Raw genomic sequence first — 26,251 nt, forward strand, 5'->3', positions numbered from 1 at the left:
CCCAGGGAGGTGGTGGAGACACTGTCCCCGGAGGTGTTGAAGGAGCGTGCAGATGTTGCATTTAGGGACGTGGTTAGCAGGCACTGCGGGGACGGGTCATTGGCTGAACCAGATCTCAGAGGTGTTTCCCGACCTTAATGACCGATTTGCGATTCTACGACTCACACCGCGCTGCCGCCCCGCCCCTGCCCGCGCCCCTCTGGTCTGGCTCCGCCCTCCCTTTCTTGCGGGCCCTCCGCGGCCTTTGCGGCCCCCGCGCCAGTAGGGGGCGCGCGCCTCGGCCGGGCAGCCGTGCTGCGTGGTCACGTGGGCGGAAGTGAAGGCGAGGCCGGGGCTGCTGCGGGCGGCGCGGAGCGGTACCTTCTCGTCGCCTCTACCGTGCCGCTCAGCTACGGCGCTGCGGTGAGAGCGAGGCGCTACCGGCGTCCCTCGTCATTTCCCCTCCCCAGTCGTCCCCGCGCTGCGTGCTTGGGGCGCTCCCCGCGGCCCCGGCCTCTCGTCGGCTCGGGACGGCTGGGCTGTGCCTGCGGCCCGCGGGGAGCGGTGGCGGAGCAGGGGAGGGTCGGGACCTGGCGCGATGCCGTGTCTTATGAATGTCACGTATAAGTGGCCTTGTTTGCACCGTCACTATAGAGAGAAAGATACAGCGGTGTCTAAGGGCGTTTCTTAGAAGCTGGCTTGGTTTCAGTTATCCTAGAGCATTGTTTTGAGGAAGCAGTTTTGTCTCCTGCTTATTTGGGGTTCCTTTGGGACAGCGGCGCTCGGGTATAAAGAATGTGCTCGTGCTTCATCCTGGCTCCGTGTGAAGGTTCTGGTGGCAGCGACTCGGGGTTAAGCTTGCAGCAAAGGTTGGGCTGTGTGTCAGAGCTCGTCGTGGCTGTCAGTGCTGAAACGGCGGGGTCTGCTACAGCAATCTGTGGTTTAGAACAGGAGGTAAAATCCTAAATCGGGAAGGAAAAGTGATGTTTCTGAAGTGCATAAGGTTGTCAGTACTTTGTGTGTTCATGTTTGGGTTCCTGCTGATGAGTAAGAAAAGCACAACCTGGTGCAGTTTGGAAACAGAAGCTTGGCCTGGCACTTGATGAAGGGGAAGGAATGTGGGAATGCTGTTGGCTAGCAGCTGACAAGAGTGTTGCAGAGGCATAGGGGTGTCACGAACAGCATTGGTTCAAATGTTGTGACTTCTGTATTCTTCACAGTACTGGTTCCAGCTTAGCATGCTGGCCTCTATTTTCTCAAAGCCTTTAGTTAGTGATATTTAAAATTGCCAAATTCCCTAAGCTGGGAGATGTGGTGGGACATAAAAGACTGTAGGCAGTAAAGTCAGTGTCCTTTCAGTTGCACTGGAAATCCCTTTTTTGTTTGCTGCGTGTTTGTTAGGGAGTGCAACCCAAGTATCTCCAAGAGAAAAACAACCTAAAATGTAACTGCAGCCTTATGATGAAGCAGTACAAGTAGCATGCAGTATGTGTTGTTCATGTTCTTAGCACACTAGAATTTTAGGGTGCAAGCTTTTTAACTTTTTAACTAAAATCATTGAAACGTTTTTGTGTTGCCCTTCTTATTCCACCTGGAGCAATCTGTAATGTGAGGACCTGTTCTGAATTAGATGAATGGTACTAATTCCTTAATAATAAGTAAGTTCCAAAAAAGTGTATTTTCCCTCTCCCTCAGATTCTCTAGACTCTTATGGGAATTACAGCGGCCTTTGCTGGAGAATCACCTGTTTATACTGAGGTCTCTTCCATAATTTTATGACTTTCTCAGGATTTTATTCTTGTTTAGTGCATGTTTAGTTAAGTGTCATAAATTAATTTGCTGGAAGAGCAATGTTTCTTCTGAAGAGAAATGTTTCTTCTGATCATGTTGCAAGTCATTGCCAAAGAAAATCAGAGCTACTAGTGAATGTTGTGTTTTTAAAGCAGAGGAAAAAAAAAAAAAAAGCAGCCAAAAAAAAGCTGTTGATGCATCCCACGTATCTGAACAGCTTGTTTTTCCTGCTTCTCCTTCTTCTAACTGTTTTCCTTTTTCTCACTGCTGTTTTTGCAAGAGTGATTCATTTGTGTGTTGGGGCAAGGAATGGAAGTGAGCCCTTTGAACAGCCTCTAGTGTCACTTTCTTCCCCTCTCCATCTGTCTGCATTTCTATGTGCCCCCCATCAACCCAGAACCCTGTTCTTAATAAGAAAAAAAACTACAGAGTAAACTTCGTGGTGTTGCTAGGACTGTGAGTGGCAGTGCAGTTTGTCTGGGCAGCATGATGGTCTGGTTTTGTATGTGACTACATCACTAATGTTAAGCTGTATCTGCTGCCGCACAGAAAGGTGAAAATGGCACTCCTTCATCTCCTTGTATGCTCTCCTGCGTTCATTGCCACAGGCTGTGAGAATGAGTAAACGATGGTTGTTTGGTGCCTGTCAGCAGAAGGCTTTTTTAGAATTTGGTTGGAGTTAGGGTTTGAGGTAGCCATCTGATTCCTGGAAGAAATCTCTTTGATTTTTTTTTTTCCTACGTATACGTGCTTGTTTTCTTTTTCTCTGTGTGAAATATCCTTTTGCTCCCTTGGCAGATTGAGGAACACCATAAATAAAAACCAAAATGTTTTCTATTTCTGAGCTTTGTCCATATACCAAGGGAAAGTTGGCAAACTAGTCAAAGATCATAGGCTTTGTTTTTTTGGTTTTTTTGGGTTTTTTTTTTTTTTTTTGACCTAGGTCTTCAAATGGAACTTTCTGCCAGGTACAATGATGTACTTTATTCTGCATTGCTGTGACAATTGATAGGCCTGTATGTGAGGATAGAGGGGATTGAGAACTACCTGCTCCATTTAGTAGTATGTTCTGGCGAGAGCACTGAAACAGGTCGTTGTGAAACTTCAAAAACAGAACAAAGAAACCCAAAGTTTCTAGACTTTTAAGAGATGTTTTGCATTAGGTGCGTTAAATGTCTGAATGCATTATGTCTTCATAAAATCTTTCAGTTGAGAGAAAATGACTGCAATCAAGCATGCTTTACAGAGGGATATTTTCACTCCCAATGATGAGCGCTTACTGAGCATTGTGAACGTATGCAAAGCAGGCAAAAAGAAGAGAAACTGCTTTCTGTGTGCCACAGGTATGTAGCAATACTGCACTGTACTGCGTGTCTTTGCCTTTTTTATTCAGTTACATTTCTCTTAGTTTTATTTACAGCACATGACAGCATTAATTCTTGCCCTGTATAAGTAGTGCCCCATTTCTAATGGAGAAAATCAATTGTAGTTTACACTAGTGTTATTGCTTCTATTAAGAAAGAAGGAGAGCTCTGTACTTTTACTCCTAGATCTCCATGCAATTTGGACTTAAAGATTAAAAACTATTTATGTGAGACTGGTGAGCTTCTGAAGCAGGCTTTATTTAGTGCTCAGAAGGGACATCTGTTAGACTTCTAGGCTGATCAGTGTAAATAAGATGCAGTAAGGAGTGCTGATAAGAATTCAAGGCAGAGGGCTCTGGAAAACCGCAGGAACTGAACTCCCTTACAAGTAATTCTATTTGGAATTTGAAATACAGCAGAAAATGATGTCACTTTCTGCATTTTGAGATTACTCTTGTACTTCATTTAACAGTGACAACAGAACGACCAGTGCAAGTAAATGTGGTAAAAGTGAAAAAATCTGACAAGGGAGATTTCTACAAACGGCAGACTGCATGGGCACTTCGAGACCTGGCTGTTGTTGATGCCAAAGATGCTGTTAAAGTACGTGTAACGTTTTTTTGGGTTAGTGCTTGGTTCAGAACATTCTTTTGGTTCCAAGGCAGTGCTAGCTTCCCTGAAACTAATTGCTCTAAATCTTAGTTTAATAACATATTCGTTTGGGATTAAGATCATACATTCCTGTGGTTATTATACCTGCGTTTTCTTCCAGGCTTCTCAAGAATATAGCCCTGTTAAACTGAGTAAGTCTAGATATGCCCCAACAGCAATACTCTGAACATCTGCTTAGTTCATTATAATGGTCTCTCAGTGATTGTGCAGTGTTTTTGCTAAGAACCAATACAGTTTTCTTTTTTCTGCCTCGTGCCTTACTATTCCATTCTTAGTTGCCTCTTATGACCACCTTGCTATTGATACTGGGCTACAAGAATGCAGAAACGTTTCTAATGAGCAGTATATAGGTTTGCAGGTGAGCTCTTAAACCTTCTGAATCGTGAAGTTGGAAGCTTGTGGAAAGTGTATAGTCTCGATGTGTTAATAAGCTTCTCCCTTTGCCTACTCCCTGAGCCTCCTTGAGTTATGTTTTGTGTTGTCAGTAACTCCAGCTACCCTTTTTGGCAACAGAAGGCAGTTAGTCATTTTTGAGGACTGTGTTTCTGGGCAGGCAATGCTGTCAAATGTTTCTTTAAACTCTCACTAATCTCTGTATTGTATTATTGTTACCTCATCTTCCTTGAGAATACTGTATTCATTACTTGTATTTTGTTGCTTTTTTTTTTTTTTTCATTAAGGCACATCAAGGTGCCAATATTGGTGTATCAGCTCAAGGTTGGCATATGTGTAGTTTCATTTTATCCTATCAGTAATTAAATGAAGAAACAATCTGTGCAGCTCAGAGAATTGTTTGATTGTTGAGGCTGTAACATATCTTGTCTTTTGCAGGAGAATCCTGAATTTGATTTGCATTTTGACAAAGTATACAAATGGGTTGCAAGCAGCACAGTGGAAAAGAACACTTTCATTTCATGCATCTGGAAACTCAATCAGAGATACCTTAGAAAAAAAATTGACTTCATTAATGTTAGTTCACAACTTTTGGAAGGTAAATTTATACAATTTCTATGACATCTGCATGTTAAGTGCAAATTTTAGTAACTACTAATATGAAGTGGATGTACTGGGAAAAAAAAAATTCTAACCCTTACTTTTTTCCTATTCAATTTTATTCTTTTATGGTTTTAAAGTTTTCAAATAAGCAAGAAGACTAGATAACTCATTTTCCAACAGAAAACTGGATACTGTGAATCTGTTAACTGGGTCAAAATAGTTGATTAATGAAATCCTAATATTGATGAGTTTATTGTATTTCTAAGATATCATCTTTCTGAACAGAACAAAATCAACCTGTGAGGCTTGTAGTTGTGTGTGTAAAAAAAAAATAATAAATAAATAAAAAAAAATCTTCATTTCTAATTTGCTGTGAATTATAAAAATACTTTTAAAAGTGGTGCTCAAGTAGCATGCTAAAATTCAGATGACCTTTTTCATCTGGTTTCTAAATACACTCTGTGACTCATATTAAATTCTGCTGGATCCTATCACATCTGAGTGACTGGATGCCAAAAAGACTTTTTGTCATTTGCTTGTGTTGTATTTGATATTTTTATATTCACTATCTTTTAACAGTTAAGTTTCTGCCAAAATCTAGCAAGTAGTTATATTTTGCATCACTTCTGTCAGAACTGGCTAAGCTGAAGATTGATATTAAATACTGGACTGATTTGAGTAGGGGAATGTGGATTAGAAGTGTAAAACAGGATAGCATTTCTATATTTTGGTGTTGTCAGAAACTTTTTTTATAGCTGACCTCTATCTCTTCAAGTTCTTGTGATATTAAACCATTCAAACTTACTTCCACTTAGAAATACACACTGTTCATGCTTTGCCTAGCTAACATTCTCTGCTTCCTTTCCCTCTGCTTTTCCATACCTTTTAATACTCCAGAACTGCCTAAAGTCACAGAAGGTGCGTAACACCTTTTTTCTTTATTCTGCTGTTTAAGCATTTTTTTCTTGAATAATGTGCTTTTTCACTCTTATGCTCTTTGAAAACAGGGCTTTAAATAACTTATGAAGTTAGTAGAGATAAGAGATGTTTTACATTGCCTACATAGTTTCTGCCTGGACTACATTAACATTGTATACAACGTTTTTCAGTCATTAGGTTACTATTTGAATTAAATGCTGCAACAAGAATTTTTTTCTTCAAAGGCACCATTATGTAACTTTCTCTTAATTCAGTACTGCTTTTCCTGCTGTGCAACTTACCTTTGGATAAAAATTGTCTTGATGCTGAAGATGTATCTAACTTTAGTATATTTCCTTACATTCAGTCTACCAAAAGAGTCGAATTTCTATCAGTCTTTTGCTTGCAATTGTAGAATAATACTGTTACGTATGATGTTGACTACCAGCATGGTAAGTGAATGAACAGAGACAATAATGCCCTTTTTTACATACAGTAAAGGAAACTGGCTATTTGTATTTTACTTATATTGCATGATTTGAAAATGACCACTATTGGGAACCAGTTCTGAAAATCTTAATGAGACCCATGGAAGACTTGAAAAAAGTGTGCGTAGGTAGCAGATGCTTGTTATGAAAGTGATTTGATAGATTCATTTATTTAAATACTGTTGAATGTACATCAGTACACTTAAAATGCTTTTGACTTTCTGCTTTTGGTAACGTGTTTTACTTTCCTTCTCTACACAAGAATCAGTTCCAAGCGGAGAGAATCAAAGTGTAGCAGGAGGTGATGAAGAGGCGGTGGATGAATACCAGGAATTAAATGCAAGAGAAGAACAGGATATTGAAATTATGATGGAAGGGTGTGAATGCGCTATCTCTAATGCTGAAGCCTTTGCAGAGAAGTTGTCTAGAGAGCTGCAAGTTCTAGATGGGGTAAACATTTCCTCTGATGTACAGTGTGTCAGCATTGTTTTCTGAAAAAGTAGCTTAACATTTTGCTACATGTTTAAACATACATCTTCTCCTAAACAGAACTATAAGCTGTAGGTTATTATTCACCTTCCAGACCTTCTGAAATAAATTGCAAGCTTTCACATAAACAGGAGAGAAGATAAAAAGGATATACTCATATATAGCTTTCGTGAAGGTGGAAATGCAGGGAGAATAGACGTTCATATTTATGTTCATAGGTTTAGATAGAAGAGTATATCAAAATGCTTTTGAGGTGCAAAAATGTCTCAAAATCCTATGATATAATTTTCTGTACAGGCAAATATCCAGTCCATTATGGCCTCAGAGAAACAGGTGAATATCTTGATGAAGTTGCTGGATGAGGCTCTAAAGGAAGTGGACCAAATTGAGATAAAATTAAGCAGTTATGAAGAAATGCTTCAGAGTGTAAAAGAGCAAATGGATCAAATTTCAGAAAGTAATCACCTAATCCATCTCAGCTACACAAACAATGTGAAGCTACTGTCAGAGATAGAGTACTTAGTGGTAAGCAATTTTATAGTGTTTACTGTGCCTGTTCAAATTTGGTATAAATTTCTTCCAAGTTGCTACCCTCTTTGATATCTGTATGTTCTTTAAATTAACGTCAGTTTGTTTCTGTTTTATTATTGCACTCACTTCAGTAAGCTTTTATAATAGAGGAATTGTATTTATTGTTCTTGGTTTAGCAGGATAGGAAGCTATGACCTGATTTTGCTTAAGGAAATCTATTACTTTGTAGAATCACATGGATTTGGCTAAAGGTCATATAAAGGCCCTTCAGGAAGGGGATCTGACATCTTCTCGAGGCATTGAGGCCTGCACTAATGCAGCAGATGCCCTTCTGCAGTGTATGAATGTGGCTCTTCGTCCAGGTAATGTTTCTGTTAAACTACAACCTAACATTAATTTTATTGTGGTAGTGCTTCTTTTCTGTGTGCTTTTCCAACCAGTCTCAGATGTTGTTTCCAAACACAGAAGGGATTGTGACCTTTTGTCCTGCTGGTTCCCACATGCAGTATATTACTACATATGTTTGTACTCTGTGAATTCTTTTTGTTTTTAGGACATGATATGCTTCATGCAGTCAAACAGCAACAGCAGCGATTTAGTGACTTGCGTGAGCAGTTTGCACGGAGACTTACCAGCCATTTGAACAGCGTATTTGTTCAGCAGGTATTATTTCTTATTATTTTATATGAAATTTTCAATCCTAAACTTCTGAAAAGGAACACAATCTAAAATTGCGTGTATTTTGTGATCCTAACCAGCAACTGAATGGACTTCTGAGGTACCTTGGAGAGAGAGATTACTAAATCGCGTCAAACTATAGTGACTACAGAAGTCTGTTAAAAAAATATTTCTCTGTAGTGGATTCAGTGTCTGTGTTAAGCAGATGTGTCATTATGTTAGGATTTATTTTAACTTTAAGGTTTGACTAATTGAAAAAAAGTGTTAACTTTCATGGGTCGTGGAGGCTGCAAAGATCAGGGTTCTTGATCTCTGAACTTCAAAAGCTAAAAATGAAGAAAGGAAATGTTTAAACTGCGATTTTTGAGCCTTTACTTAAAATATTTAGAGATCACTGTCATGAGTTTTGTTTCCTAAGGGCTGGATGTCTTTTCTTTTTTCAATCTTTTTTTATCGCTTTACTGTTTCTTTTATCTCCAATTAGTTTACTCAGACCCTCCTTCAACTCTATAACAAGTCTTCCAATCTTTCAGTTCCAGTGAGTACATCAGCTTTCATACAAGCTTCTCCAACTAATTTTTTTGAGCTTGACTTACCCAACTAGTGGCTGCATCTTTGTATTTACAATAAGAAATCCTTCCTGATCGCAGAATATCAGACTTGCATCCTCTCTCAGTTCCAGTGTTTTTACCACCAGTGTTTATTTTCTTGATAGAGAAACTCTGATCTCCAAAGTTTGCAGAGACACATTTTCTTTCAGAAAATTGTAGTATGTATATAACTGTACAGTGGTCTGAAACAATAGTATTTGTAAATAAAAGGTTAGTTTTTCTACATATTAATGCAGTTGAACTTACAGTTTGTGTTTATTAGTCTGCAGGAGATAGAATAGAGTTATGCTGGAAAACTGCATAGAAAATGGCATTTGAGAGTATAAGTCTGTTTTTCTTTTAATGGTAGGAAAGTGTTTCCTACGTTTTCTTCTGCAGAGAAATCAGAGTTCTAAAGCATGTTAAAATTTTTATCTTCAGCTCTGTTCTTAAGTACATTTCTCCCATGACTTGTATTTTGAAAAACTGAATGCAGGCCATCTGTCCTGGCCTTTAAATGATGATCAAGTAGAAATTATCCAATGCAAAGGCAATCATAAATGAAATCTGAATCTTAGATTTGCAAATGAAAGTGGCTTTTGAACAGAATGTCTTTTCTGATGATCTGCGCCAAGGATTTTATTGTTAAAAATGGTAAGAGATTACTATTTTAGTGTAATACTGTGTGTATTAGATCAACTGCTATCAAAGAGATTACCAGTGCTATTAAGAATGAGTAACATTGCAAATGCACAGTTGTAAACAATGTGTATTTTGAATTCTGGTACTAACTTTGACCTCATATTGTCTTCTGTATAAACTTACCTACCCTCTGTGAAGTTGTTTCTAATCAAGTATTAATCAGCAGTTTAAACAACAACAAAAAAATCACTGCAAGATTAGACTGGAATAGTTAAATGTGATAGATGAGCCTCTGCATTAAGCTTTTTGAAGGGGGGGGGAGGGGGGGGGGGAGGGGGGGGGGGGGGGAGGAGGGGGGGGGGGGGGAGGGGGGGGGGAGGGAAAACTACCTTGTTCAGAGGCATGGATTCAATTGTTGCAGATGTAACAATTCTTTCTATTTTCATAAAAAAAAATTTTGTTCTGTTAATCTGATGAACAGACTGTAGCTATTTCTCAGTCCTGTGGTTTTGAAACATCTAAGCAGAATACTTCAGCATATGAAGAGTTGCATTATTTGTTTAAAATATGTATTTTTAAAAAAAAAGTACTAAAGAGAATTTCAGTCACCTCTTGGCTAGGAACTTGAAACATCTTGCAGCTTATGGAAAAAGACTTAAGAAGTAACTACAGGATTGTTGTGTTTTTATTTTTGTAATTCTTACAGAAATAATGTAATTATCTTAGTTTTTACTTTTTTTCAAAAACAGTTGAATTCTTGTCACTAAATCTCCACTGAGGTGTACCTCAAATTCTTGTGCAAAAAAAAAAAAAACCCAACCAACTGACTTGCCCTTAATGCAGAGCTGTAAACAGCAAGAGCCTTATGAAGAACAAGCTTGTTAAGATGCATTACCTGCCAAGCTCCAGTGTTTGTATTATTTTTGGCATCTTTTCAGTCTGAGTCTGACTTTTTTTTTTCCTACGCAAGATACAAAACTCCAAAATGAGTGCCTATTTGTTACTATGAAAACTACAGCAGATACAAAGAGCAAGATCTCAGCTACAAAACACTATTTTTCAAAATAGGCACCATCATTTGCTATGTGTTCTCTCCAATGAGAGCCGTGATGCTATGCTCGTGCACCAGTGGAGGTGACCTGCTGCTGCTGTCACTACTACTGAAATGCACCACTCAGTTCACTGTGTTCACACTGTTTCATCTCTATAAATGTTCAGCAAGCATCTAAGAATGTCAGTGGATGCCATTTTTTCCACATGGAGGAATTCACTGGCACACCTTTGCTTCATATGTACTTCCATGTCAGATGCCGTTTTGTAAGACTGCCCCTCTGCTGCCATCTGTCACGTGGCAATAACATACAATAGAATACTGGCAGGAAGGTTCAACTTCTATAGTCATACCACTGATACTGCCTCTGATGTTATGGGCCAACAGAATAAAATAGGAGGCATTACTTTCAGAGCAGCCTTAACATTTTAGTCTTCTGTTTCTCTGAACGGGATGCTGTCTTTGAATTTTTGAACCTCTGTATTACATCTGTATTGTGCTTCTAGAATTACTTTAATACTTTCTCTTTAAGGGTCACGATCAGAGTTCTACTCTTGCCCAGCACTCTGTAGAATTGACATTACCCAATCACCACCCATTTCATAGAGATTTGCTTCGCTATGCAAAACTCATGGAGTGGCTCAAGAACACAGATTATGGAAAATATGAAGGGTTAACAAAGGTATGTGAAGTGTTCATTAATGCTACAGAATTTACAGTAGACTGTTTTGAAATTTAAATGAATTATCTGTGACTATGTGTGTACTCTTTTAATATTCCTTCATGCTACATTCACTGTTCTCTTATTTCTCTTTGCAGTAAGAAATGTCATGTTTGATATTTGTTGTATCCTGTATTTTTTTTTTCCCAAGATGCTATGAAGTATCATTTGACACTAACTTTTGTGTAAAGCAAGTTTATCATTTTACAATCTAGTAAGATAAATAACTAAGATGTTTTCATGTTGATGTGCTTGTTCATCTTTTGACATTTTATCTTAACAGACCTTATTCTCTTCATTTCATTTGACTATCAAAAACATCAGAGGTTTCTTGTAAAGTAGATCAAATAGAAACATCTTAGCTTTGTGTATGTGTAATTGTTGACTATCTTACGTAAAAATCAGATGATGTGGAAAATGTGTTTAGATAGACGTCGGTGGAAAGTTGTTCCTTAGCAGAATGAGCGTTCTTTTATTGAAGTACTGTCATTCTTGAAATTTCAGTGCTAGAAGATTTAAGTCGGACTAGAATCTTTTAAATAGTTGTTCTTTTAGCTTCAGTTTAAGGAAGCTGTTAAGTAGGTGACTGACATCTTTATGGACTTCTTAAAAAATAAAAAAGTTAGGATGTTTTTATGTATTATATATGCTAACAAAATTCTGAAGTAAATAGGAGAAAAACATATTGGGTCTTATTTGTCTGTGAATAAGAAATTATAACCTTTGTACCAAACGATCTAAACAACAGAAAACTTTCAAACTCATTACAGTTGTTGTGCTAATTGTTGTCTTAAAATTCAAGCTTTTTTTTTTTTTTGGCAGTGTTACAAACATAAATTTGGAATTCTTTGAGTCTTACAGTAAGGACACACAGCTTGCGTATCCTGAAGTTTTTCGGGTCTTTTGTTTTTGTGCTGAAGGTGTAATTAAGGAGGGCAAAGGAAGCTGTTTAGGAGTGGCATCCTACACTGAGAATGTGAACAGTGGAGCCAAATTCCCCCCCCATTCTACTCTTGAATTAAATTCCATAATTTCCGCGTGTAATCCTGCTTGTATGTATCACATTATAAGTGGTTCCTTGCACAGGAGCAGTAGTTGTTTCTGGGGCCGTGTTAGTACATCTGTAAGGTCCAAAACAGTCAATAGTTATTCAGTAGAACTTACAATCACACAGTTATGTTTTATTTTAAGATCTATTTAACTGTAATCAAAACAAGCAAGTATATATTCCTATTAACTAATTTTACATTTTTCATTTAAGAATTACATGGATTATTTATCACGTCTATATGAAAGGGAAATAAAAGATTTCTTTGAAGTTGCCAAGATCAAGATGACAGGCACAACCAAAGAAGGAAAAAAGTTTGGTAAGCTTCTAGGAGGCATATATCTTTCTTTGATTTTTATTATTTACTTAGAAAATACTCATTGTAACATCTTGGGGCAATTTTATAATGGTCTAAATTGTTCACTTGTTGCAAGATGAAAGTTGGGTAAGAAATATGATTGATATTTTTCTAGCTTCCCCAAGGCCAAAGAATTACAACTGAATGATTGTGAAATGGAGCAAGTTGGAAGGATAAGAAATAATATTTCTCAAATTTTAAATTTACACTCAAGTTTTTAATAAATTATCACTCAGTTTTATTACTGTAACTATCCTATTTCATTACTGTAACAAATTTGGAAAATCAGCTCTTGGAGTTAAAGAAAGACTGAGCAGCACGTGTGTTTATATATGTTTCTTCTGCTATTCTGCTTTTATTAAGACTTCAGGTAGATTTTGAAGAAGCTATTTTTAATGTTGATTCTACATGAACAAACTTGTGTGAGATTTGCTATGTAGTCATAGATTCCATACTTAGTAACTTGTAGGTCTTCCTGTTTAAAGGAGTATGTGTTCCTCATAAAGTAAAGCGTCTAGTATGAGTATAGAAGTGAAGCTTTAAAACAAAACTGAATAAGTAGCAACAGCAGTATAGAAATATATATAATTGGCTATACTGTATTTTCAAATGCACAGGTTCAAAATGTTGAAGATATTTATACATGTCACAGTTTGCTTGTTTCCAAGCTCTGAATTCAAAAGTGAAGTGCTGCTTGAACTAATAAGTTATTTCAAGCCTACTTTGGGTTCTGCTGATGGTGGAGAACAGAGGAAAGTAATGAGAGTACGGAAGGGGGAGAGTGGTGAGGCTTTGAGTAAGGGGGAGTGGGCAGCTGGAAGGATTAGTCTTGGTGAGCTGTTGGACATGGAGGACAAGCAGTGCCATGATGTGACACTGTCAGAACAGTTGAATTTCTAAAGCCTGTAAAGCTGTCTTACTAGTAGAACTGAACACTTCTATAAATATAACCTAGTATAAATTGACTTTTAAAACATTATATCCTAGCACTTCATTTGTGGTCTGTGTTTGTGATGAAATGGTTTTTGTAGCAGTTACATTCCTGATGTCTGTGAATGTTGTGATCTGGCATTTTGGAGAAAGAGGTCCTTCAATTCACCAGTGCAAGAGCTGCATTTGAGAAGCCTTCTGTTATATGTTTGTGCACATTTCAAGCACGTTTGAACTTTGCACAGAATAGTCTAGGAAGAGAGTAGCGAAGGATATTTTAACCAGTTCTCTTGGTTTGATTTCTTTTGTAATGTTACGTTTTCAGTCATACAAAGCTGTCTGCTTGTTTGAGTTTTGCTGGAGACTGACTCACATAGAAAACTTGGCCCAAGTGTGCAGTCCTGTGAAAACTGGTAGGCACCAATTGCAAAGCCAAAACTAGAAGTGGAGACTCTCCAGGAATTCTAATGCTATGAATGGAAATTATGCTATTAAAATGGCTAGCAGTGGCCATGTACTTGCGGCAAGAAGCTAATTTGATAACGTATTAGACCAATAAAACTTCACCCTCGGAACTGATAGTGCTTTTATTGGTATCACTTGCAAAGATGGAAAAGCAATTTATCTATGTTTGAAAAGCTGTTATATGAATACGATTTCACTTTATTTAAATATCAAGTTGTGTATTTAGTTTGTAACAGCTTATAATGATGTGTAATTTCAAAACATTCCGTGTTGAATATAATGATTGCAATGCTACTGGTTGTGCATTAATTCAAAATATATCACTTATTAGCAAACTTTTAAGAAGTAGTGTAGGTGTATAATGCTCCAGTTGTACTCAAACACTGAGGATGACCTGTTTCCAAGCTGTGTTGGTATGTGTTCCTGCTTTTTTTTTTTTCTGTGCTTTGGGGATAGCACTACTCTTTGAATCCCTCAAATGCAGTGGGGATGCTGGGAGAATTCTGGCATTCTGTGCTAATGCAAGGTTCTTTGTCTGCATTTTTATGGGAAAAATAATAATAATCTGAGTCATGAGCATTCACACTTGCCTTAAATAGTCTTTTTTTTTCTGATGAAGCCAAGACTTTGATACCTTAATACCACAAAATCAAGTGTAGGCAAATGTGCTACTATTGTTATACATTTACATTACGTGGCTTCTGAAAAGCTAGTATGATGCCTCTGTTTGTCCTGGGCCTGATTTTTGCCTATAGGTTCTTCATGTTCTGTCATATGGTCCCATGCATTTGGAAACTGGGGACAATGAAGAAAAGGGACAAATGCATGGCATGTGCATAAGATAAATATATGTAACCTACACTTCTTTATTCAAAAACTGCCCCAAACCCAAGATTTAAAAACTAGATTGGAATTAACTTTGATTTTGACATTGAAATTGTCAATGGTGTTGGCTACTTGAGAACATCTGTTATTTAAGACGTGTTTGTTGCTCATTCTATCACAGTGGGTTGGCTGCTCCATTTTGGGGGATCCATCCTCATCAAACTCTTCCTAATACTACATACTGCTTTTAGTGTATGTATGCAAATGCCTTTTACTTGTTAGGGATTCTCTACAGGTGTAAGGAAATTTTTGCAATGCCCACTTACTGTTAATTTCTTCTTGAATTTCACCTGAGGGAAGTGTTTTATTTGGCATAAACTAGGAAAAAAACCAAAAACTTGCTATTTTTAGTATATTACACTGTTTTCGTCCTCTTCAAATTTGAAGTCATCAGTTTTTGATGTGGCATGAATACAGAGATGTATTCTCAATGTAAGCACCCTGATTTGCTAACAGCAGAAGTAGTTAACCAGTCCTACCTCATATACAAATGGTTTTTGCAGTACTGTGTTTTTGTTCTTATTTTATTTTTTTAAATTGAAGAGCTGGAAAATTATTTCTGACTCAGTACAAAACCGCGTAAATGCATTTAAATTTATTTGTCTGGTATCAGTATGATGATTGATCATGAAAACTGAGTCTTTTGCAATATGTACTCTTACATATAAATCCCTAGTTCAATGAACTCAATTTGGGAGAACTTAATATTTTTAGCAATATGTATTTAAATACACTGTATAGGAAAAAATTTAATAACTAAAGTGTATTGTTTTCCATGTAGCTTAGATTCTCAATTTCTAGGATAGTACCTCTCCAACTAAATGTGTTTGCCATGTAGTTACTTGCTGCTTATAGTTCTTTGCATGTTTCTTTCCAGTTAGAGCTTAACTTGCATCTTGTGCATGGTTTGTGCAAACTGCATTTTAACTTGTCTTTGTCTTTGATGCTTGCAACCTAATCCATCCCAGCTACACTGCCTCGAAAAGAAAGTGCTGTCAAACAGGAAACTGAGAGTGAGTATGACTAGTTGCATTAGTTGGTATTGTCAGTGCATGTGTGTCAATGTAAAGATGTAGTGCTGCATCATGGGAAGCCTACCAAGTGCTAGAGCATTCTGTTCTGTATGAAATAAGCATTAGCAGAATCCTGGTTTTTGCAAGGCAAAAATTAAGGGCAGCCAGGATTGCCCAAGATAGAAATAGAGAAGTATTGCATGTAAAGATTGTGTCTCTTACTTTCCCCATGCTAGTAGGTGATCTAAAAGAAGTGTTTATGCCCAAGAGGTTGTCTTAGTTTCAGACTCTTTCAGCTTCTATTGAATATATAAATTTGCACATACCCCTAGAGCAATAAAGTCATGTCAAGATGCTAATATGGCAATTAAATGAAATGTGCAGGATTGCTTTCAAGCTTCTTTACGGTTGAGGTATGAGAAGTTTACATTTGGGTCAAATATTGATGACTTCTTGTGGTTTTGTGTTTGTTGTTATTTGTTTGTTTTGCATTGTTTTTGTTACTGGCTTTCTTCATCCTGTTTCAGCATTTCAGAAAACTTCAGACATCAAGAACAAAATGCACCTCACCCAAGGGAAAGCTCTAGAATATCAGGGAGAAATGTCTGAACACTAGTTTTGCTCATAGGGAGTAGCATCAGTGTAACAGCAAAGTTCATCTGGGATTGTAGGTCAGACAAAATAGCTATATAGCAAAAAAAAAAAAAAAAAAAAAAAAAAAAAAAAAAAGTTAAAAGTGGAAAGTGCCTGTAAAACTTTTGATTTTTATTTCTTCCCTTCTTTTGAATAAAATATTATTCTTATGGCAGCTTTGTCCAAAGTATATATTCACAAAGATCATAACTGATCTTTGCTTCCCAGCTTTCAAGGACAATACCCTAGTATTCCTGTATTTGACTTCTGTATCTGTTAGAAAAATCCTGTTATACCTCTTTCATAATTTACAATGTGGGATTAGATATCTGAATTGTAGTAAACTTTAAAACTTGCTGAAGTATTTCACTTACTTTGTAATGAGAAAATAACTGATTTATAGGAAGAGCTTTTTCAGCCTAGAATAAAGTGAGTTGTTTGATTTTATTTATTTATTTATTTATTTTTTTATTTTTAACATAGAAGATCAGAAGTTGCTAGTAGTCCTACACTTGGCAATGAACCTGTTCTTGAGGATTTTATTCTACCTTTGCATCTCTCTTTCATGGTTTTTTTATTTAACAGGTCTTCATGGAAGCTCTGGAAAATTGACTGGATCCACTTCTAGCCTAAATAAGCTCTCTGTTCAGAGTTCAGGAAATCGTAGGTCTCAGTCATCCTCACTGTTGGACATGGGAAACATGTCTGCTTCTGATCTTGATGTAGCTGATAGAACAAAATTTGATAAGGTAAAGCAAAAATGTTGCATAGGAATTCTGCTTACCTGTGTATTAGAACTGTGTTCCATATCCATCTCAGTTATTTTAAAAAAAAAGTATATGTTTTTTGAACTGGGTCAGTGTGCATTTTTAAGCAAACAGGAACTCAACTGATTCTTTGACTTTCTCTCAGTACAAGTGTTTGGGAGTTCTGTTCCATTTTGGCAGTTTAGCCAGGACCTGAGCATGGTCCTGAAGTCTTATTTATACTGGTTTCACAGGAAGATCATTGTCAGTTTTCAGCTTTAACCAACTACACTTTATTGTTCTTGGAGTATCTTCAGCATCTATTGTGTCCTCAGCATCTATTTTTTCATTGTTATTATTTTCCTGACCCTTTTGAAGTCACAAAACTCACTTAGTGGAATTAACACCTCAGCATGAGGGGGAAGGGAAGGAAGAGTACTCATTCTGAAGGAGAGGTTTTTTTGTTTTGTTTTTTTTTTTTTTTTTTAATAATTTTTTTTTTTTTCCTCTCACTCTTCAAATCCTTGTTCTTTTTTCCATCTGGAAGCAAATATTGTAAGCATTTAATGTTTTTAAATATAAATGAGGACAACAGTAGCAGCATTTTTTTCTAGAATTAAAGTGATAGTTTTGTTTTTTTTTTTTTAAATAGTCTTGTACAAGTGTTATGACTTTTTCTCTCTCTTTGGGAAAATGTGAATGTGGATAATATATACAGAGTTGCAAGCTATTGAGCAAACATAGTGATTTTTTCATTTACCTTTTTTAGCTGAATTTCCAGAAGAGATTTACCATTGGATTTACTTGTGTGAATTATTGTATATCTTGATCCTTAAATATTTATGGAGAAATACTTATGTTAAGTAAACACTATAGACTGGACATATGTCTAACACTTGAGAATTTCAGTAGCTCATACTAATTAAGATTAATTGCTTCCAAGATAGTGCTTACAATGAACATAATCACAATGAATATTCTTATTTCAGCACAAGACCTGCTATTAGTTTCTGTAGCAGTTAGATACAAACTTCTTCTACACAACAGTTTCCTTCTACTTGTTTTCTTCAGTGAGAGATTTTTACTTTTTGTCATCTTAGCAAATGGGGACAAAAAATGGTGGCAGAACCTATTGCTTGTTGTTAAAATTCTAAGGTGTTCACTACAGCACAAAAGTCTGTCCTGAGGCTAAGAAACTTTCAGTTGTGGAAAAGTACTGGTTATTCCCTCTCATTCATTCAAAATAGGAAGGGGAATAACCTTAAGATGCAGGTAGCACTCTTAGAGATAGAAGCTCTGAATTGTTTGCAACTGTTTGCATTTTTATTAGGTGAAAATTGGCCTTTTAACACTTACTGAAGATAAGCAGTAAAAAAAAAAAAAGTAATAATATGTAATAATAATTAAACATAGTACTTGTAACAGCTTAAATTAGTCAATGTGTTGATTAAAGTATTTGATTTCTTTAGATTTTTGAGCAAGTATTAAGTGAACTGGAGCCCCTGTGTCTGGCCGAACAGGACTTCATAAGTAAATTTTTCAAACTACAGCAACATCAGAATGTCTCAGGAACAACAACGGTATGACTCTCTTTCTTCAGTGGCAGAACTTAAAAATACTGAGCAAGTCTCGTAAGAGACCCATTTAAAAATTAACTTTAGAATTTATCTGGCTGCTAAGTGATTCTGGGTGATGAGTAGTTTCTTTTCTACTGATAACCTTTGGGTTTTGGCTGTCATTACAAAAGTTATTTAAGAAACTGACATGTTTCTTTTGCCATGGCCTAATTTCCCTGTAAGTTCACACTAAATATGCTGAATTGTGATATTATGCAGGAAGGCAATGGGGAGTAATTGCACATAGTGCTGGAGAACATGACTGGAGATCTTATACCAGAAGCACACCAACCATTGTATTTACTTTGGGGGGGGAAAATAAAAAAGCTGATAATTTTATTGCTTTCATTAGACATGCTTGTCAGTTCAATACAGAATTTGAGATGAACTTTCAACTTCCTATACATATACTCCTTGTTCTTACAGAATGAAACAGAGGAAATGGATGGAGGAAATTTATCTCGTTCATACATGTCTGGTGTTCCACAGACAGTATCATCTGAGTATGTGCTGATGCTGTTTATTCTTTAAGTCTACGTGTGAATTTATTTGATGATAACATTCTATAACAAATTGTTCCCTTTTAGTGAAAATGAATGGTGAACTCTAAATTTGCAAGTAGTCACATTAATACAACAGCAAATATATAAAAAAAAATCCTGTGCGCAGGATGAAAGTTTCTGTCTACAATAGAATAAATACATAACTACAAAGTGAAACTAGACTCCATAATATATAAAATATGCTTAGCAAAATTCTGAATTTAAGTGTGTGGCAGCTTTCACATAGAAGATGTTTTGTTGGAATATTTCATACCTATGACTGTTGATTTTTACAGTGAGACAGCTTTCTGAAAATCATGAGACATGCTGGTTGCAAATGAGACTTGTTACAAGCAATAAATTTATCCTAAAACGTGTATCAAAGAACACTTCAAATAATCCAGTAAACTGTCTGACTAATATTTTTCTTATATATTTTTCCTAGGAAGGACATGATTCGGCAAATGATGACAAAAATATTTCGTTGTATTGAACCTGAGCTGAACAATCTTATAGCACTGGGGGACAAAATAGATAGCTTTAATTCCCTCTATATGTTAGTTAAGATGAGCCATCACGTATGGACTGCACAAAATGTGGACCCAGCTTCCTTTCTCAGCACAACTCTTGGAAATGTTTTGGTGACTGTGAAAAGGAACTTTGATAAATGCATTGTAAGTTCTTTAGTTTTGCTATTTAGGCTAACTGTACTATTATAGGAAGTCCACTCCTTTTCATTTTGATTTCAGGATTTTATAGTTAGGAGTTTTTGCTTTAATTTGAAGTGAAAATGAGTGTCTTTGTTGCTATTATATTGGCCAAACTTTTTTTTATTGGAAAAAAATTAACTAGCAGTTGTTTCTCTCTTCCCTCTCCATTCCAGTTTTCTTGAATAATGAGCTATTTTTAAGAAATACATCCTCTTGTTCTCAAAATTTTAATTCTGTGAGCTAGCTGACTCTTGTAGTAGTTTAGAACTTTTACTGAAGTTGCTCAAGTAAAAATAATAGTAATCTGGCTTTTTTACGTTCTAACCCCCCCCCCCCCCCCAAAAAAAAAAAAAACAAAAAAAAAACAAAAAAAAAACCAACCTCACAGACTTAAGGGAAAATAAAAATCTTTATAATGCACTGAATAGACAGCTAGTCCATGTGTTCAGGTATTTTTTATCATTAAACAAAACACAGAGCTTTGTTAAACATTAAGATTTCATTCCTACTGCCAAAAGATTTGCCAGCTTCTGCCACCAAGGAAATTTGCTATTGTTAATAAGGCAACCTTAGTACAGATTCTTGTTTGTGTGACTGTTGCTTTCGTTTTTATTATTGTAAGTGTAATTTGAGTCCAGGAAGTGTGGCAACACTGATCGTTTATTGTCAGAGCAATGCTTGAGGTACTTTGAAGTTGTTTTTTTGTTTGTTTGTTTTTTAGCTTATACTGAGAAATAAAATTTCAACAGAAGATTAAAGAGGCTTTCTATGGCAAAATGAATTGTTTGCTGGGTTGATTCTAAAAAGTGAAGTTGTGGAATGGAAGTCTTAATTATCACTTGTTAATTGCTTCTGGTGGATAAGTTGTGGATTCGTTTTTGTAGTTTTTTTTTCTTAATGCTAAATAAGCAAGCAAAGGAATATAAAAGCTGTAAGATCTTACTTACCTTTCTTCACAGTTTTTACTTTTAACAAATCTGTGAAGATTAAAAAGGAAAGAAAAAACAGTAGATGCTATAATTGAAAGATAAAATTATCTCCCTGATTAAATATGTTACTTTTGATATATTCATTTTTTTGTCTTACTAGTTAATATATGGTCTGGAGTTGTATTGTGGAGACTAACTTTTGTGTTTCTTTCCTTTCAATTTTAGAGCAATCAAATGAAACAGATGGATGAAGTAAAAATCTCAAAGAAAAGTAAAGTTGGGATCCTTCCATTTGTTGCTGAATTTGAAGAGTTTGCAGCCCTTGCTGAGTCAATTTTCAAAAATGCAGAACGACGAGGAGATCTGGATAAAGCATACACAAAACTTATTCGAGCTGTTTTTATCAGCGGTAGGTCTTCTCATTTGGTAATGTTTACTAAATTCATTCCTCCTATATAGGTATATTGTGCTCCATTTAATTGATAATATTTTGGGTTTTTTAAAGAATCTGTGCTGTAAAGCACATGACCAGCATTGTACTGATTTAAAAACAAACAAACAAACAAACACCACAAAAAAAAACCAGCTCTAATTTACAGAAGTAAGTTGAAACATTTTGATAAAATGTAATCTTTAAAAGCAAACCATAGATATTTCTTTTAACACATATCTGTAAAGTAACTTTTGATTATGACAGGGGAAGTGGTTCAGGACTCGGGAAGTAGAGGGGAAATAACTGCAATACTACTGGCCCAGACTGAAGTGATTTTCTGGCTTTTCTTCATCAGCATAGCTTAAATGAGAAGATGAGATAGGGTGGAATCCCTGTCATTTGGATCTAATGCTGTTCAGCTTCTGAGTGTGGTGTTGTACTGTTCAGTCCATATGTAGCCTTGTGTTCTGGCTAGGAATTTGACCATTTCATTGCAGTTGAGGTCCTTTGTGTCCTAGCCTGACACGGTAGAAGGTCTCTCTTATCCCTCCCTGTTTTGCCAACTCTGATCTGGTAAACCAGAACAGTTTTCTTCTCCTGTTTTTATTCATTTATTTTGTTATTAACAAAAAAAAAAAAAAAGGCAGCTGAAGGTGAAGTAATAGAAATTTAAACCCCAGAAACATTGTCCTTACCTTTTAAACAACAGGGAGACACCTCCACACTGATTTGTGTACATACCTTGAGACAACTCTGCCTATAGTGCTTTCCAACCACTGAGACCTCTTTTTTCAGAGGGAAGCTAAGGAAGAGGAAAGTTCTAGCAATAAAGCTTGTTTGAGGAAACTAGCACAGGAGTTCTGAACGCATTAGGAGGTTGTGAAGATGTGTCATTGCACAATATAATGGACTACAGTTCATAGTAGAAGTTGGTAGGACAGTGAATTTTAAAAACATTGATTGTAGCCAACTATTCAGTACTTCAGAATTTACTGTTCAAGTGATGAAACTAGGTGGACACTAATAGTCAAACCGTACACAAAACATACACATAGAATTACTACTAGGAAGAATGCAGGGAAGTGTATTTAAGAGATTTAAAAGAATTTCAGTTGAACTTAGAAAAAAAATTTCACTAGTACAGCATGAACTTCAACAAGTATTTATGATGGAGGGAGTATAAGGGATAGAAATAAATAATGGAGATAAAACAATATCAAAATGATACGCAAATTTAATGCAAGCATTATGTTTAATGCAGCATGGTAGTTAATTCACAAGTAATGTTGAAACAAGTCAGAAAAATGTAGTACTTCACATAGAATTAAAAATTGCAAAAAGTAAAAAAACAAAACCACACTGTGGTTTTTATCACTGTGATAGAATTCCATATATTTTTTTTCTCTGCTCATCAGTTATGTTTTTCTGAATTTGGTTGTCCTCTGTGAGTTCTAAATATTTTGATTCCCGTATCTTTCAGTTGAAAAAGTAGCTAATGAAAGCCAGAAGACACCCAGGGATGTGGTAATGATGGAGAATTTCCATCATATTTTTGCAACGCTTTCTCGGTTGAAAATTTCTTGTCTTGAAGCTGAGAAAAAAGAAGCCAAACTGAAATACACTGAACATCTTCAATCTTATGTAGTCTACTCACTTGGACAGCCTCTTGAGAAATTAAATGTAAGTATACTTCAGTCTAGCTATATACTACCCTACACAATTTGAAAGTACGTATATAACTTTTTCTGATATGGTTAGTTTGCAATGTCCAGTCTATTTATCATTGCATCTATCATAATCCCTGTCTATTTTAGACTCAAGCATAGCTGCCTAAAGTGCTCTACTTTTCCCCTCACTTTTTTCCTTCCTCAAAACTGTTTATTTAATACACAATTACTTGTGTAGTCAGCACTGTACTTTGCCATGAAAAATCTAGTTTTCATCCACAGCTGTTACCTTGAAGAGCAGTTGGGAGCTTTGGAATCATCTCCTCCACCTCAACTGAAGAGACTATTACTGTCCTTTCTGATTCATATAACTGTAAGAAAAGTTCTAGGAAATTTCCATATGTCCTAAGTTGAGCTATGCATTCAACTTAATCTTGTTCTGCTCTGTTTTCCATTTTTCAATTGCTTTTTCAATAAGCAGGACTCCAGGCTTTCACAGCTTACAGCCATTTATTGTCAGAATAGTGTAAGATGTATTCTTTTCTTGAAAATTAAGATGCTTATTACCACTTCTAACTTTCTGTAGGTTGACCTGACTCTGAACAACAGCCACCCTTGAGGACAAGCATTTGCTCCACTTCCTCTACTGCACTTTTTATTTCTGATCATTATGTTACATGCTAGAGAATACACTTATAGATCGGCTTCTCAGCTGCCCCGGCTGTGTCCCTTCCCAGCTTCTTGCCCAATGCCAGTCTACTGTGGAGGAGGCAAGAGGAGGACAGGATGTGTGTGGAAAGTGTGAATGCAGTGCAAGCACTCTTATGCTATAGCAGAATGCTGTAGTGTTATTGATGCTGTTTTAGCCACAAGTCCAAAGCACAGCACCATAAGGCTGCTGTGAAGAAAATTAATTCCATCCTGTCCAGAGCCAGTGCAATGCTTCAAATGATGTTACAGTGCTACATGCACATTCATAAGCATATTTCTTTCCATTTTTTTTACATTGATCAACATGGTGAGGAATCTTGAGAAAAGAGGGCAATAATGAACCAATACTGCTCTTGTATAATTATGATTTAAGAAGAAAATTTCCAATTTAAATGCTTTGTCAGTTTATCTGAAAGATCCAATGCTTTCCTAACCTGTGGTCTCACAGACTGAGGAGTTTGAGGCTGGTTCAGTATTAGTTACGAGGTGGTAAATGACAGCTTGACTGCTTCTGTAGATTATTAATTTCAGTTTTACCTTATTACTTACTTAGTACTGCATTGGTTTGCCGTTCCTTAATGTATATGGATCAGCACAACTTATGTTAAAAAGAACAACTGTTGTGCACTCCCCACATTTTTGTTGAAGATGCAGTTTGACCAGAATTTTTGCAGTTTATTAGTTTGTATTTATGACAAACATTAATAGTATTATTGTTTGTTAGCATTTTTTTGAAGGTGTTGAAGCTCGTGTGGCCCAAGGTATACGAGAAGAAGAAGTAAGCTATCAACTGGCTTTTAATAAACAAGAGCTTCGTAAAGTTATAAAGGAGTATCCTGGCAAAGAAGTCAAGAAAGGACTGGATAATCTTTACAAGAAGGTAGATAAACATCTCTGTGAAGAAGAAAACTTACTTCAGGTAAACTAATTCATGGCTTAAAATCTCTTGTATGTTTGCAGAAAGGTCTTTATTTTTTTTTTTTTGTATGTGTATCCTGGGAGATAGCTTCAGCAAAATTCTGAAAACCCCTGAATTTTGAACTGTTTTGTGGTGGTTTGTTTGTTTTTAATAATCCTTAATAATCCTTTTTATCCTTATATATAATCCTTATATAATAATCCTTATATAATATATATATAAATATATATATATATATAATCCTTATATAATAATCCTTAATAATCCTTTAATAATCCTTTTAATAATCCTTTTTTGATTGTATTTATCGTAACAGATTGGTTTCAGGTATGGTAGATTTCTGAAAGAAAATCCCTTTATGATTCCTTATCTGTCCATTAGTGAGTGATCTCTATTCTGCAAAATAAGATGGAAATAGAAGGAACTAGACTGAAATGAACCATTAACTTAGCATGAAATTTGGCTCGTACACTGCAGTAGAATATTATGTAAACTTTCTTCTTGTTGTAATGACAAGTTAAATGTGCCTTAACAGCTTTTAGGAGTGTGAACACGAATGCAGGTCTGGTTTGGGTTGCTTTCTTTGAAGCAGCCTCTTCAAGACTGACTTTTTTTTTTTTTTTTTTTTTCTGCTTTGTAATACACTTGGTAGGAGTGATGTAAATATTAATGATCTTTAAGAAACTTGATAGGTAAGAAACTTTGAGAATTTTTAATGCAGTAGCTCACTTTACTGAACTTTGTTTTTGACAAGCTTTAGTTTTCATGTCACCTTAACTGGGAATAAATTAATGAGCTAATGTGTCCTGTAGTTCACATTTAGTATGCTGTACCAGTTGTCATTTCCTAAAATTTGCTTTTGTTGGCAGGTTGTGTGGCATTCAATGCAAGATGAGTTCATACGACAGTACAAGCACTTTGAAGGGCTGATAGCTCGCTGCTATCCTGGATCGGGAATTACTATGGAATTCACTATACAGGATATTTTAGACTACTGCTCCAGTATTGCACAATCTCATTAAGGTTCTATAAAGGGACAGAGAAGCTAGCAAAGTCTGTGCCTGTATGATAAGGGAATCAAACACTATAGATGCTGTTTGTTTTTAAAAGGTGTATTTCAGTATGTGTGTATAGCTAACTGTTGAGTATGTATGCGCTTCAAATGTTTTTCGGGGCAAAGTGAAACCTTTGGTCATTTGTTGCTCTTCTATGCATTGTGTTTGAAAGCATTAATTCCGTGAAACACTTTGTATACATTTTTCCCCTCCCCTAATGTTCAGATACTTTTATTTATAACCCCTCTTTTGCTAAAAGCAGCAAGCACTACGTGTGTAGTACACAAAAGGGTACTACCATCTCTACTAATACTTTGCGTCTTGGAGGTTACACAAGCATTAAAGACTGCCACATCTCTTCCCATCCTTGTTCCAGAAAGTATAAGTGTGGAACATAAGCAGTGGGAATAATGAATTCATGTTCTGAGACGTGATGTGAGGGTGGCCGTCATTCTCGATTAAAATCTGTTCATCGCATTCTTTATGTCTCTGAGGCATGTTATTTCAGGCAGACGGCAATGCAGAGCTGCTCCTGGGGTGATGTCCCTGGGTACTGACGGAGCGCCGCTCTATTTCTCAAGTGCTTCCTTCCTTTTAGCAGGCGTGCTGTAGCATCACTATAAGCCCCGCTAAGCCTTGTTAAGCAGCAGGGAGGGCGGGGTTATGCGCAGCAGAAGTTCC

At 36.3% G+C, this 26,251-nt stretch overlaps 1 protein-coding gene across 7 annotated transcripts; it reads left to right on the plus strand.

Moving 5' to 3' along the window:
- The first annotated feature begins 268 nt into the window (after window positions 1–268).
- On the plus strand, window positions 269–26,047 carry EXOC1 (exocyst complex component 1). Of its 7 annotated transcripts, XM_052681893.1 has the most exons (21): window positions 269–402; window positions 2,980–3,113; window positions 3,607–3,737; window positions 4,638–4,797; window positions 5,700–5,720; window positions 6,471–6,658; window positions 6,995–7,222; window positions 7,458–7,590; window positions 7,782–7,891; window positions 8,391–8,444; window positions 10,722–10,871; window positions 12,172–12,277; window positions 15,565–15,609; window positions 16,828–16,991; window positions 18,458–18,568; window positions 19,031–19,107; window positions 19,592–19,820; window positions 21,011–21,194; window positions 22,699–22,898; window positions 24,321–24,515; window positions 25,385–26,047. In XM_052681893.1, the coding sequence occupies exons 2-21, from the start codon at window positions 2,990–2,992 to the stop codon at window positions 25,535–25,537; spliced, it is 2,763 nt and encodes a 920-aa protein (XP_052537853.1). In that variant the 5' UTR covers window positions 269–402; window positions 2,980–2,989; the 3' UTR covers window positions 25,538–26,047. The 7 variants fall into 7 exon arrangements, with proteins under 7 accessions (XP_052537853.1, XP_052537856.1, XP_052537857.1 ...); XM_052681896.1 differs by lacking the exon at window positions 15,565–15,609; XM_052681897.1 differs by lacking the exon at window positions 8,391–8,444.
- Window positions 26,048–26,251: the final 204 nt, after the last annotated feature.

The sequence above is a fragment of the Tympanuchus pallidicinctus genome, unplaced genomic scaffold (genome assembly GCF_026119805.1).
Source record: "Tympanuchus pallidicinctus isolate F22 unplaced genomic scaffold, pur_lepc_1.0 scaffold2, whole genome shotgun sequence".
NCBI classification, from domain to species: domain Eukaryota; kingdom Metazoa; phylum Chordata; class Aves; order Galliformes; family Phasianidae; genus Tympanuchus; species Tympanuchus pallidicinctus.

What these genes read in the sequence shown, in the direction of transcription:
- EXOC1 (XM_052681893.1), top strand. Translation starts at nt 2,990, where the DNA reads ATGACTGCAATCAAGCATGCTTTACAGAGGGATATTTTCACTCCCAAT. An exon ending in CTGCTTTCTGTGTGCCACAG is followed by an intron (nt 3,114 to 3,606) that starts GTATGTAGCAAT and finishes TTCATTTAACAG; the next exon opens with TGACAACAGAACGACCAGTG. An exon ending in AATATGAAGGGTTAACAAAG is followed by an intron (nt 10,872 to 12,171) that starts GTATGTGAAGTG and finishes TTTTCATTTAAG; the next exon opens with AATTACATGGATTATTTATC.